This window comes from Garra rufa, chromosome 6, assembly GCF_049309525.1.
Source record: "Garra rufa chromosome 6, GarRuf1.0, whole genome shotgun sequence".
NCBI lineage: Eukaryota > Metazoa > Chordata > Actinopteri > Cypriniformes > Cyprinidae > Garra > Garra rufa.
In genome coordinates, this window is record NC_133366.1 from 55740349 (window position 1) to 55755442 (window position 15094).

Genomic DNA, 15094 nt, shown 5'->3' on the forward strand with positions numbered 1-15094 from the left:
CTGTGCATCTGAATGATCTCCGTCTTATTTTGATTAACAGTCGAAACAGGGTTCTTGATCAGGTTTGATTATTTACTAAAAAAAATCTAGGAAAAATCATTTTAATAAGGCGATACAAAGTGACACAAAAAGTAACAACAACAAATGAAAAAAGTGAAATTCTCAGTTTAAAAAGTAAATGCAATATTACACTACTAATATAAAATAACGAAAAAGACTCTTAAGAGATATTAAACATCAATCAATAAACCTGCTGCTCATGTTAGACCACAACATCACAAGAAAAGATTTTTAACACAAAACAGATCATACAGAATATTACAGGAAACTCATTTATCAATATCATTTCATTTAACAACCATTGATTTATTTCTACACTACAAAAGGCTTGTCTTAGTATTTTAGTTTTGTTTTTAGTCAAAATATCAAAAAAAAATTCTTAAATTGAGATGCATTTACTAAAGCAAAATGATGTTAGATATTTCGTCTTGTTTCCAGGAGGGAAAAACTAAATTTTTCTTAAAACAAGTGAAATGATCTTCCAGTGGGGTATGTCATACTCTTGTTCTAAAAATATTTTACTATCCCCACTGGCAGATCATTTTACTTGTTTTAAGCAAAATTTACTTACTTTATTTTTTTCCCCCCTCTTACGTCATTTTGCTTATATAGTAAATGCATCTCAATTTAAGATTTTTTTTTTAATATTTTGACTAGAAACGATAAAAATACTAAGTACACTGCAAAAAAATGTGAGTTAAGTGAGTTTTTGCTTCGAACAAGCGAAATAATCTGCCAATGGGGTAAGCAAAAAAAATCTTGTTTCAAACAGAAAACAAGATTATTTTGCTTGTTTCAAGCAAAAAATACACTTAATTTTAACTTTTTTCTGAAAACAAGAATAATTTTTACTCATCTAGAAAATCCTTCTTGATTTAAGACTTTTTAGATATTTTGGCTGGAAACGACAAAATCTAAGCTAGAAAAGCATTTTTGCACTGTACAGCATTACCTTTAAATACTAAAAAAGTTCAGACTGCAATAACTAATGTTAACAACTTTTGATTGTAACACAAATTGGTAAATGTTGCAATTAATAGTAACAAAATAATTTTTCATCGTTAGTTAAAAAATGAAAGCTTACTGTAAAATGTTACAGAATGACAAAGGCCTGACTGCATTGAATTATTAGTTTCATCTCATAATGTGTGGCTGATATTTCTTCTGTTGACTCTGCTGTACATGTGTGATGAGTTTGAGCTCATTATGAAAGTCTATAATTCAGCAAGTTGAGAAGCGCTGAGCAGAGCGACTGTAAAAACACTGAATAACGGCTGAAGTCCTGAAATCAAAAGCAGGAGTGAACAAGGAGTAAAGTGAGGACTGATCTGGACTGTGATCCTGACGCTGTGGAGAAGAGAATCAGCGCGGCGGAGGATGAATCTGCTGCATGTTCAGAGAATCATACGTGTCTTTAGTCACCGAGCTCAAACCCTGAAACACAAACACATTCAGAACACGTCAGAACTACTCCAGACAGGGTTATGTTCAACTGTGATGTGAAATGAGTCTGACCTGATAAACCTGATCCGGACGGCGGCGCTGCGGGGAAATCACATCACATTCAGTCTTTTAAACAATCATTCAGATCAACACCAGACTAGAAAAGTGAATCAGTCACTTACGCCTGGCTTGGTCTCGATCTCGCGGTACGTGTCATCAGTCTTTTTCTGAAGAGGCTGAAATAAACCATCATCATCATCACAGATTTTCAATCACAGAAAACATTTTCAATCAATATAAACTTGTTGCCCAGTGTTTTTATATTCTATTTGTGACCCTGGACCACTAAACCAGCCATAAGGGTCAATTTTTTGAAATTGAGATTTATCCATTATCTGAAAGCTGAAAAAATAAGATTTCCATTGATGTGTGGTTTGTTAGGATATAGGACAATATTTGGCTGAGATACAATTATTTGAAAATCTAGAATCTGAGGGAGCAAAAAAATCAAAATATTAAGAAAATCACCTTTAAAGTTGTCCAAATGAAGTTCTTAGCAATGCATATTACTAATCAGGAATTATTTTTTGATATATTTTTTGTAAGAAATTTACCAAATATCTTTATGGAACATGATCTTAATATCCTAATGATTTTGGCATAAAAGAAAAATCTATAATTTTGACACATGATGTATTTCTGGCTACTGGTACGAATATACCCGTGTCAGTTTTAAAACCTCTCTGGTTCCAACTATTTTTTTTATTATTATTTGACCCTGTCATAATTTTTATGATATGTTAAGAAATATGTATTTAGGTTAACAATATTGAACTTTTCTCTGGTCCAACATAATTCTTCTGCTGTAAAAGTATTCAAAGAATATTTGATAAAATGTGATCCATTTTCTCCCTGTTCTGCAGTGTGTTTGTCAGATACAGTTATTCACTCATTTAGACCAAATCTAAACACTTTGGCCCGGTTTCGCAGACAAGGCTTAAGCCTAGTCCTAGACTAAAATGTAAGTCTGAGTTGTTTCAACTGAAATAAAATTGCACTGATTGATTTTAAAATATATCAGTGCCTTTATTTTGTCTCAAGATGCACACCAGTAATGTTTTTTTATTAGCATGTTTATAAAAATTACTTAAATGTCCTAATTGAACTATGGTCTAATCCTGGCTTAGTCTAAGCCCTGTCTGGGAAACCGGGCCTTAGAGTCTGTGTGTGTTCATTAAACTCAGCGTTCATATGGTTTCATTTAGAAACGTTTCAGATGTTGTCAAACGGGGCTGGAGGACATCAAACTCTCTTAAAAATAAAGGTTTTCACAAATGCACTGCAAAAATGCTTTTCTTAGATCTTTTGTCTTGTTTCCTGTCAAAATACCTAAAAATTCTTGGGTAAGGGTAAAAATGGGGTAAGAAAAAAAAATCTTATTTCAAACAGAAAAGATACATTTTCTTACCCCATTGGCAGATTATTTAGCTTGTTTCAAGCAAAAACACACTTAATTTTGACTTTTTTTTTTTCTGAAAACAAGACGATTTTTACTAGTCTAGAAAATCCTTCTTGGTTTCAGAATTTTTAGATATTTTGGCTGGAAACAAGACAAACAATCTAAGAAAATAATTTTTTGCAGTGAGGTTTCAGTCAACGTTTTTTCCCTTTCTTTTTTCAGTTTTTTTTTATTTTGATTTCATTTAAATCATTTATTTAAATTCTTAAGCTTCACTGCAAAAAAAAAAAAAAAGGATTTTCTTAGAAATGTTTGTCTTGTTTCCAGCAGAAATATCAAATAATTCTTAAATCATGAAGGATTTTGTAGATGAGTAAAAACTATTTTCTCATTTTCAGAAAAAAACAAGTCAAAATGAAGTTTTTGCTTGAAACAAGCAAAATAATCTGCCAACGGGGTAAGAAAATAAAAATCTAATTTCAATCAGAAAACAGGATAATTTTTCTAACCCCATTGGCAGATTATTTAATAGTTTCAAGCAAAAATGGACAATCTTTCTTTCTTTAAGAATTTGTAGACATTTTAGCTGGAAACGAGTCAAACAATCTGAGAAAGGCATTTTTTGGAATGAGGTTTCAGTCAACAGTTCTTGAATGATCTTTTCTGTAGTGTGAAGAAGATTTTAACGATTTAAAGAACCTTCTGGTCCTGTGGAGAGCTTCTATCACACTTAAAAATAAAGCTTCTTTATTGGCATTAATGCTTTCATGAAGATCCTTCACCATCTCATTCTGCAAAAGGTTCTGTATAACGGAAAAAAGGTTCTTTAGATTACTGAAATGTTCTTCACAACACAAAACCAATAGTTGTTTGAGGGACAGTTGACTGACAGTGTAAAATGAAGGCCCTCATTGAGTTGTGTTGATGTTTGTGAGTGAGCTTGAGTTTGTGTTTGTTCAGTCTGATCTGATGATGGGTTGGCGTCTCAGGGGTTGAAGGCGCCGCAGGTGTTTCTGTGGTCTTCTCAGCGCTGCTAATAAACTTCCTTCCTGTGATGAAGGGCTCTTACCGTGTAAGTGCTGTCGTCTCCTCGCCTGCGGCCCTGTCAAACACACACACAGAGAGATGATTGGCTGCTGCTGTCAGTCATGTGACGTGTGTCATGCGTGTCATGTGATTCCTCACTCACCCCTCGGGTTCCTCCTTCTTCAGCGGAGCGCTGCTGCAGGACGTCGTACGCCGACTGGCCGCTCTTGTTAATGGGCTGAAAACACCCATTCAACCAGTTAACATCTCTAATGTGATGATCATTGGTTCATAATATCACCATCACCTCTGATCGGATTCTCACCTGATATATAGAATCCTTATCCCCTTTGCCCTTCTTCTTGACACACTGAAGGAAGAAACTTGATTAATGAACAGGTTTTTGACACTAATCATGGGTTTGATTGGTGATGAACACATATTGAAGCTCATAGTAACTCAATCTGGATTACATCATCACAGTCCAACCATTTGTTATTTTTTACATTTTAAAACGCTTGGAATCAGATTAGTTACTTTTTTTATTGATGACATATTATTCATATATATATATATATATATACTGCTCAAAAAAATAAAGGGAACACTTAACCAACACAATGTGCACAATAGTGTTCCCTTTATTTTTTTGAGCAGTATATATATATATACACACACACACACACACACACACACACACACACACACACACACACACACACACACTCACACACACACACACACACACACACACACACACACACACACACACACACACACACACACACACTCACAAACCTAATTGTCATCTGATCCTCTTTTACATAATACTTAAGATTTAAAATAAATATTTTAATAATTATCACATTTGCACGTTCATCGGTTCTCTGACATTGGTTATGATCAGATGACATGCAGGTAAACTAATGAGATATTTCTTTTTTCACTTTTTTTAAATTTAATTTAAATGATTTATGTTCATTTTTAATTTTTATGATTGAATTAGTTAGTAGCTTCACTGCAAAAAAAAAAAGATTTTCTAAGATTTTTTAGTCTTGTTTCCAGCCAAAATATCTAAAAATTCTTAAATCAAGAAGGATTTTGTAGACAAGTAAAAATTGTTTTGTTTTCAGTAAAAACAAGTCAAAATGAAGTGTTTTTGCTTGAACAAGCTAAATAATCTGCCAATGCGGTACGAAAAAAAATCTAGAACATTTTTCTTACTAATCGAAGTAAGAAAAGCATTTTTTGCAGTGATTTTCAATCAAACACCAGTGTGCTAAACATCTTACTATGGAATGATAATAACAACATATGGAATATCTTTTCTTACTCTTTCTATTTTTATGTCAGTATGATACATTTTTTATTCTATTTAAACCAATGTGATGAATGAGTTAGGTCCAAAGTAATCTAAAAATAATTTAAAAGTAGTCTGATTATATGATCTAAAATGTGTAATGTAATGGATTACATTATTAACTATGCACGATTGTGTGTGTGTGTGTGTGTGTGTGTGTGTGTGTGTGTGTGTGTGTGTGTTCTGGACTCTCACTCGCTCATATACGAAGAAGGCAGTGATGATGACTCCGTACAGCAGCAGAATCCCGTCCAGTATGTAACAGTACTCAGGGTTGTATGGCGACATCGCTGATGAAAACCACAAGAACAGCAGATTATTGATGAGTTAATCACACACACACACACACACACACACACACACACACACACACACACACACACACACACACACACACACGACTATATGAGTAAGGGCATTGCATAGACTGATTCTATTGCATAGATGTCCTGAACTGAATTTAGTTTGCATTATTGACACATTGTTTTACTGTTTATCACTGTAAAGGTGCTCTGACTCAATAACTATTATAGAAATAAAGCTGATTTGACTTCCAACCACTACACTGAAAAAAAAAAGGTTATCTTACTTAATGTTTTTGTCTTGTTTCTAGTTAAAATAGCTAAACAATTCTCAAATTAAGGGCAAACACTGTGGGCAAAACAGTTTTTTCATGCACCTGTCAAGTTTTGGGCTTTTTGGTGTTTCCTAAAGTGTTTTTTCAGACTAGTGGAAAGAAAACACCCCAAAGACACTGGTAAGTCTTTCTTTTATAGCACTTTATCTGTTTGTGTCAATAGATTTCAATTACAATACAGATTTTTAAAGGCCAAGAGTGTTTTCTCCTACACTGAGCCATAAATCTCCACTTCAGCAGCACTTACACACACCACACTGAGCATTTGTATTCCTGTCTATATCCTGAAGGCTTTTACAGAGGGATTTGTTCAGATAGAATTTGCTTGATTTTGTACATTTTATTCCCCCCAAAATTGGAAAAAAAATATTTTTGTCTGTTGTTTTCTGAATTATGGAGTAACAACATAAGATACCCATAATCCCCTCTGTAAAACATTAGCCTCTAATATGTCAAAAAAATTATGCAGTGTACCTCTGAACTCATCATCACACTAACACTAACACTAACTGGGTTGAAAGTATTTTAAAACATAATTGAGGATATTTAGTCCAAAACAAGTATAGTTAAAGCAGTACACGCACACACACACACGCATGCGCTGTGATATTCAGAGTTTGTGGTGTGCGTCTCGAGTGTTTCTAGTTCAGCGGTTTGTTTCAGCTGCTCTAACTGACTAACTGTGTGTGTGTGTGTGTGTGTGTGTGTGTGTGTGTGTGTGTGTGTGTGTGTGTGTGTGTGTGTGTGTGTGTGTGTGTGTGTGTGTGTGTGTGTGAGAGAGAGAGAGAGATAAAGAGGGAGGAACACATTTACACACACACATAATAAACTGGTGTGAAGTGTAAATGTTGAGCAGAAGCTGTGTGTGAAACTCCACCAGAAATGTGCTGCACGTCTGATTCACACAGAATATTAAACCATATGAATGTATGAAATCACACACACAGCAGCTTCCCTGAAAACAAATTCTTACTTAGATTTTTTGTCTTGTTTCCAGCCAAAATATCTAAAAATTCTTAAATCAAGAAGGATTTCTAGACGAGTAAAAATTGTCTTGTTTTAAAAAAAAAAAACAAGTCAAAATGAAGTGAGTTTTCGCTTAGAACAAGCTAAATAATCTGCCAATGGGGTAAGAAATAAAATATTATTTCAAACAGAAAACAAGATTGTTTTTTTTTACCCCATTGGCAGATTATTTTGTTTGTTTCAAACAAAAACTGCCCTTAATTTTGATTTTTTTTTTTTTTTTTTTCTGAAAACAAGACAATCATTTTTACACATCTAGATAATCATTCTTGATTTAAGAATTTTTAAATATTTTGGCTGGAAACAAGACAAAAAATCGAAGTAAGAAAAGCAGTTTTTGCAGTGTGTTAAACCACTCAAACTAATGGAACTGTCAAACACATGACCTTTGACCTATGAGACCCCTGAACAACACACAGATGGCTCCTACTAATGAGTAAAAAAACTGTATGAAATAGAATTTTTGATTATCAATGCTAAATCTATATTTTAGTACAAAATATTAAACTTCAAATAATTATCAGGTAGCAATCACAATTGTTCTTTTAAGGCGAGAGACTGCAGGTGAAGAGTCAAAAAATAACTAATAGTTATCACCTTACTCAGTTGATTGATTACATTGATCATTGCAAACATTTTTTGTATTACAAGTTTTCTAAAATGTTAGGTTTAAATATGCAAATGAAGCATTATTCAATGAAATATGCGCTAATTTGCATACATTTCTACAAAAATCTAAATACTGGATGAAGTCTGTTTCAAAATTCTTGTTTAATTTTTTTGACACATTAGAGTCAAATGTTTTTACAGAGGGAATCTCATATTGTCACTCCATAATTCAGAAAAAAACAGAACAGATGAGAAAACATATTTTTTAACCATTTTGGGGGAATAAAATGTATAAAATCAAGCAAATTCTATCTGAACAAAAAACCTTCAGGATATAGACAGGAACACAAATGCTCAGTGTGGTGTGTGTAAGAGCTGCTGAAGTGGAGATTTATGGCTCAGAGTAGGAGAAAAAAATCTTGGCCTTTACAAATCTGTATTGTGTTTGAAATCTATTGACACAAATAGATAAAGTGCTAGAAAAGAAACACTTTACAGTGTCTTTTGGGTGTTTTCTTTCCACTAGTCTGAAAAAAACTAACTTGACAGGTGCCTGCAGTGTCTGCCCTTAAACTAATATCATAACTTCATTTCATATAATTTTTAATAAATATCATATAATACATTAATACTATTTGAGTTACTGCAGTCAATCTACCGCAAAAATACAGAATATTTCAGTATTTTCAGTTGATCATTTAACAATCCCCCTCACACACCTCTAAGTAATTCATAGATGAATAGGAAAAAATGAGCAAAAAAATCTCCAGCTGCTTGATGAAGGTCATTAAATCATGTTGAAAAAGATTTGAAAATGTATAAAACATTAAATGAGAACATCAGCTCCTAAAGCACAATCTTAAATCATGAAACATGCTGAAGTCTGACTATAAAAGCAAAGAAACATCTGATCTATTTTGGCTTGTCTACTTGTTAGAATCTTGGGGAAAAAAACAGCTTTCAAAAGGTTTTTCACATTTTGTTTCACCGTTTGAGCTTTTTCATTCTTAAATTGAAGAGCATTCTAACAATCAATTATCTGAAGTATTTTTGTGAATTGTAATTGTTCAGTGGATGTTAAAGGTTCTTGATGGAAGCGCTGCTGATGGAGGATGAGCGTATAGATCAGATGCTGATGTTCAGAGCGGGTCTGAATGTGGGCTGATCTGAGCTTCCTCTTCCACACCACAGACGCTCACTGCTGCGGTTAACATCACCTGTAGAAGACGGACGCCTCAAACGGGTCATCGGCCTTCAAACGGGTCAAACGCTAACCTCACGCCTGACTTCAGATCTGCTGCTGCTCCTTGATCATCACAAGACCTCCACTTTACTCTGCTTCACCGGTCCGGCTTCATGTCAGCACATTTCAACTGACTAAACGCTTCAATATTCCATGTTGAAGTGCTTGTTTTACTTGCGCCGTGGTTCGGGGTTTGGTGATCAGTCGTTCTAATCGAATAGGTTTGTCAGGTTATTTATCAGATCACAAGACTGCAGCTGTAAGCAACAGTAACAGCTAAAAATACAATTCAAAGAATCCATGAGGAAATAGAGAAGCTGTAAAAATAAGGTAAAAATAGCAGATTCAGAGGTTGAGAGATGCATCTGTTGAAGTCAATATGGCTTTTGATTTCACATGGAGACGCTTCATCACGATATTATCACTTATGTAATGTATTAGATAAAAAAAAATATGCTAAATTTAGATTTTAGTTCTCACGGAAAAGCAGCTGCGGTTGCCAGAATTTTACTGTAAAAATCATGTTAGAAACATTTTAGCAACTCAAATTTACAGTAAATAGGAATGAATTTCATTAACGGATTTAATGTTAATACATCAACCTATTGAAGAACTAATATCAGTTTTGAAGCTTTATAAAACCCTGACAGCTTTTGCACAAACTGAAGAGGAAAATATTGATAGACAGTGCACATTAAACACCAGCATAAAAACACGATAATACAATGAAACATTCAACAACATCTAACCCTAATGTAACAAAACCCAATGAGAAAAACGGTTATTTCAATAAAAAAAACATCAAATATAAAGAGTCACGCAAGGAATTCTGGAAATGTAGATTAACAACTTTAAAACATTTGAACAAACTTGCAATTTTTCCCTTAACAGAGTGCTGTCTTATGATGAAGAGTAAGTTTTCTTCAGTGAGAATTGATCAACTACTATTTCGATAACTAGCATCACATTTTATTAAATGTGATAAATCTTGAAAACAGTGTTTGTTGTTTAATTGAGCATTCTAAAATCATTGTAAATGTGTATTATGTTCTTAAAATGCTATTACAATTACATTTTAATTTACAATTAGGTCTGTCGGTCAGTGAATGTTTAATCAAATGAACAAACGGCACGATATGCTGATTAATCTAATGAATTGCAATTAATTGCATGTAAATGTGCAAATCAATGCCCCAAATAAACAAGCCAAAGACATTGGCGTCAGTGTTTGTAAGCGTTTTAATTCTAGTTGTCCAGGTCAGTGTTTGAGAGCTGATTCAGGGCTGGTTTTTCAGCGTTTGCGTCTCATCTCTGTGTTTGAGGGCCATGTGTTTCAGTGTTTCGCTGCGCTGGACGGATGTTTGCGATCTGCTGTTTTTTTTTTTCTTGTTTTCTGTGCATTTCTAGATAAAGACTGATTCTGTTTACATTGAGAAAATGATTCAGGATGATTCAACAGAAATGCCGCTGCTCAGGTGACTTTTCTAATACTTGAGTTCAATTTGAAGTTGCTCTTTTTAACCTGTACTCAAGTATGTTTTTAATACTTGGTCTTCTAATAGAGAACACGGCAAAAAAGTGCTTTTCTTACTTAGGTTTCCAGCCAAAATATCGAAAAATTCTTCAGTAAAGAAGGAGTAAATTCTTAAATTTTTTAGAGGAGTAAATAAATGTTTCTTGTTTTCTGAAAAAAAAAGTCCAAATGAAGTGCGTTTTTACTTGAAACAAGCAAAATAATCTGCCAGTGGGGTAGCAATAAAACCTTATTTCGAACAGAAAACAAGATTATTTTTCTGACCACACTGGCAGATTATTTAGCTCGTTTCAAGCAAAAACACACTTCATTTGGACTTAAAACAAGACAATTTTTACTCGTCTAGAACATCCTTTTTGATTCAAGAATGTTTAGATATTTTGGCTGGAAACAAGACAAAAAATCTAAGTAAGAAACGCATTTTTTGCAGTGTTAATGTTCTACTCAGTATCCATACTTTGACTCGTGTATATTTAAGTATTGGGTAACACTTTACAATAAGGTTCATTAGATAAACATTAGTTAATGTATTAACTAACATGAACTAACCATGAGCAATACATTTGTTACTGTATTTACTAATCTTTATTAACGTTAGTTAACGCAAATACAATTGTTCATTGTTTGTTCATGTTAGTTCACACTGCGTTAACTAATGTTAACAAGATTTTAATAATGGATTAGTAAATGTTGAAATTAACATTAACAAAGGTTAATAAATGCTGTATAAGTGCAGTTCATTATTAGTTCATGTTAACTAATGTGGTTAACTAATGTTAACTAAGGAACCTTATTGTAAAGTGTTACCAAGTATGGTATAGGCCGACGTGAGAAACACAGATACACAGTAACACACTGAAGGTTCACATGATTTAACACCCACCACGACAAACTAAATATTTTCTTTTGTTTGAAATGAGTTTCTGTAACTCTGTCGTGAGACTCGACTAAAACAGGTTTGTTCTTTAGTTACATTACTGCAATAAAATGTAAATACACACATTAAATATTATGTTGGATTAAGATTAAAAGAATATGAGCGGATGGGTAACAGGTTTAGTGTGAATAAAGCAATTGTTCAGTTGTTCAATGATGGTTTGAACTTATTTAATAATATAATCAAACCAGTCGACAGCGACTCCAACACTACAATATCTGCAAAAACTAGAAAACGGAATGCCATTATTTATTCATAGATATGTCTGCAAAAATGCTTTTCTAGCTTAGATTTTTTTGTCGTTTCCAGACAAAATATCTAAAAACTCTTAAATCAAGAAGGATTTTCTAGACGAGTAAAAATCATTTTCTTGTTTTCAGAAAAAACAAGTCAAAATGAAGTGAGTTTTTGCTTAGAACAAGCTAAATAATCTGCCAATGGGGTAAGCAAAAAAAAAAAAAAATCCTATTTCAAACAGAAAACAGAAAATGCTTCTAGATTTAAGAATTTTTGGCTGGAAACAAAACAAAAAATCTAAACTAGAAAAGCTTTTTTTGCAGTGTAAATTCTAATAATATATATATTAAATTGATCAAAAGTGACAGACATTTCGAATGTTACAAAAGATTTCAATTCCAAATAAATGCTGTTCTTTTGAACCTTTGATTCATCTGAAAATCCTGAAAAATAAAATGCGTCACCGTTTCCACAAAAATATTGTGCAGCACAACTGTTTTCAACACTGATAATGATTGGAAACGCTTCTCAAATCAGGATATTAGAAGGATTTCTGAGGATCATGTGACACTGAAGACTGGAGTAATGATGATAAATTCAGCTTTGATCACAGAAACACATCACGTTTTAACAGCGGTTTTACAATGTATTATTTCACACTATTGCCGTTTTTACTCAAAAACATTACAAATCTTTCAGAACTCAATTTTTCTACGCATGAATAAATGCTTCATGTGATGTTGCTGTAAATGCGTTGCACTAGTTCTGTCAGACGAGGAGTTGTACGCTAATAAAGCATCTGTCAGGTGTGACATATTTGAGTTTGCAGAATAAAAACCCTCCAGCGGCACATTTCAGTGTTTCATGTGCAAGTGATTGAATTTTACAGCGTGTTCCTTGAAATGGTGTTTTTCGAGCTGTATTTTCCATCGTCTCGTCATTTCATTCAGTGATCTATTAAAGAGGGACTCTGACTGTAAATGAAGCTCATTTCGCCCACTGAACCAACACTTTCCACAACATCAGCAACATCTGATCAAAAACAACCTTCGGCTCAGAACCAGGCTTGAAAAACAGACATCAAATTAAGCGGAATACAGCAGAACTGGAGATTCTCCGAGACGCTCGCGAGTCAAACTAAACAAACTGAACATTAACACAGAAATGACGATTTCTGATGATCTGTAATATCTAAATCTAATGTCGATTATTCTAATCATACATGTTTGAGTTTAAAATGATTCTCCAACACTACAAATAAAAATCTAAGACATGTGCATGTGCTGGTGTTCTGAAAGCATCAGATAGAGTTTAGAATTAAATTCAGCAGCTATTTATAGAATAAATCACCAAACACTGCATCTCTGTGTGTGTGTTTGATCTGTGTTTGTGGAAAATGATGAATGGCTGAGGAAGTGAATGTCAGTATCATGACACGACTGGAGTGTGTTGGTGACAAACGCTGCTGATCACGAGTGTCAGTGGAAACTAGACTCCAGAGACACTCCATCACTGATCTGAACTGAGATCAGCACAATCCTCCAGTGTTTCCACTCAAACTCACTGCTTTACTGGAGATTCACACAAACTCAACCAACAACTCCACTCAGAAAACACACACACCTCCAGTTTCAGCTCTGAACAAACGTCAACATTTAACACTTGTTCAAACATTAGATAGGTTCAAGTGCATCTGAAAGTGTCTGTAAAGCCGCTCTATAAAACAGAAGCCTTTTAGGTTTTATTTTACATTCGATGTTTAAACTCATGATGTTTGGAGAAGCAGAAGTTCATTCTGACGTTTCAGCATTAATAATAAATGATAAACGCTCAAATCAGCTAAATCTGATCACAGTGAAACCTTTCATTTATTTTACGCTCATTGACATTGTTGGAAAGTTCATATAATTGTCAAATCATTTCTGACCCTGGACCACAAAAAATTATTGCTTTTTTTATGCCAAAAATCATTCGGATATTAATTAAAGATCACGTTCCATTAAGATATTTTGAAAATTTCCTAGCAAAATGTAATTTTTGCTTGGTAATATGCATTGCTAAGAACTTCATTTGGACAACTTTAAAGGTGATTTTCTCAATATTTTGACTTTTTTGCTCCCTCAGATTCTAGATTTTCAAATAGTTGTATCTCAGCCTATCCTAACAAACCATACATCAATGGAAAGCTTTTTTTATTATATAAAACAGTTAAAAATATTAAAAATATGTAGCCTTCTGACTGGTTTTGTGGTCCATGGTTACATTTTTATTTGTACAGTGTTTTCACGATCCGTGTTTTAAAGCAGCTTTAGATTCAATCCAGTCTTTATCATCTTTGTAATATCATCAGTGGTTACGAGACGCATTAAATCAAACAAAACAAAAAAATAAGCTGGTAAGTAAATCTTTGGAGAGATTTTCACTCGTGGTCTGGATTAAATGTTTGTTAGATTGCAGAAATACTTGCTTGTTCTCTAAATACAGTAAAAAAATTAACTGAACACTAATTTTAGAAAAATATAGAAATTTTAAATAGTTTGGCATTTTTGATGTATTAAATTCACATCAGATTATAAAGATAAAATGTGGGGAATAAATAAAGGTTTTGTAACGCCAATGTGAGCAGCAAGACTCTCTTTCTAAAGAGAACAAAGTGAACAATAGTCACACAAAAACAAAACACGAGACATTGAAGATTATTACGAGAGAAACATACTAACACACATTCAGATGATGCTTTTAAAAACATCCGTTTAACATTATTAGTATTATTATTAAAAAATAACAAAATGTGATCATTTCTTAGTTTAATATTAATAACGCTGACTGTATTTTGATCTTTTTGTTCATTGATTCCATATAATCATTTAAAAAATAATAATTCTTAGTAATAATTAAATTTGAATCGCTAGATATTTTCAATATGGAGTGAAAGGAAGACAAACGGCACACAAATGCGGCCTGCGAGAGAAACGCGAGGCTAGACATCTAAACTCGGATCAGACGGCGTTTGTGTTCAGGAGGCCAAAGGTCAAACGCTAAAATCATCTGAAATGTGTTTCTGAGCTGAATTTCTCAAATGATTTGAAATCAATAGACAGAAGGAAACGCTCCACTCCACAGAAACCTCGATAAGATGGCGGCCTTCCCTCCTGCAGCGGACGAGTCTGATCTCTGATCCGCTCAACAAACACAAACACAGACACAGATAGAGTCTTACCTGACACAGGTGTGATGGACAGCAGGACGACCGCAGCCGACGCTCCTCTCAGCACCATCATTACCCCTCCGTCTGTCTGTCTGTGTGTCTGACTCTGTGTCTGACGGGCCGCAGGTTCCAGACGTACGTGTGTGTGTGAGCGAGTGTGTGTTTGATGCTGTGACTTCAGCTTGAGATCTGCTCTCTGACAGGAAGTGGCTCCTCAAGCTCCACCTGTACATACAGACACAACCCACCTACTGACACACTGATGACACACACACAGACACACACACACACACACACACACACACCTACTCATTC

General features: G+C 34.0%; 2 protein-coding genes across 2 annotated transcripts in view; both read right to left on the reverse strand.

Moving 5' to 3' along the window:
• Nucleotides 1-76: 76 nt before the first annotated feature.
• LOC141337389 (T-cell surface glycoprotein CD3 zeta chain-like) lies at nucleotides 77-14983 on the reverse strand. Its single transcript, XM_073843201.1, has 8 exons — nucleotides 14792-14983; nucleotides 5544-5638; nucleotides 4314-4358; nucleotides 4152-4226; nucleotides 4032-4064; nucleotides 1686-1739; nucleotides 1576-1602; nucleotides 77-1494 (listed from the first exon to the last, which is right to left on the reverse strand). Exons 1-8 carry the CDS (start codon nucleotides 14850-14852, stop codon nucleotides 1423-1425), a joined length of 462 nt encoding a protein of 153 aa, XP_073699302.1. The 5' UTR covers nucleotides 14853-14983; the 3' UTR covers nucleotides 77-1422.
• LOC141336995 (inactive ADP-ribosyltransferase arh2-like) overlaps nucleotides 14957-15094 on the reverse strand; it is an 8210-nt gene continuing 8072 nt past the window's right edge. Inside the window, exon 5 of the mRNA XM_073842716.1 lies at nucleotides 14957-15004. Coding sequence (XP_073698817.1) covers nucleotides 14957-15004 — 48 coding nt within the window. The remainder of the gene's footprint in view (nucleotides 15005-15094) is intronic.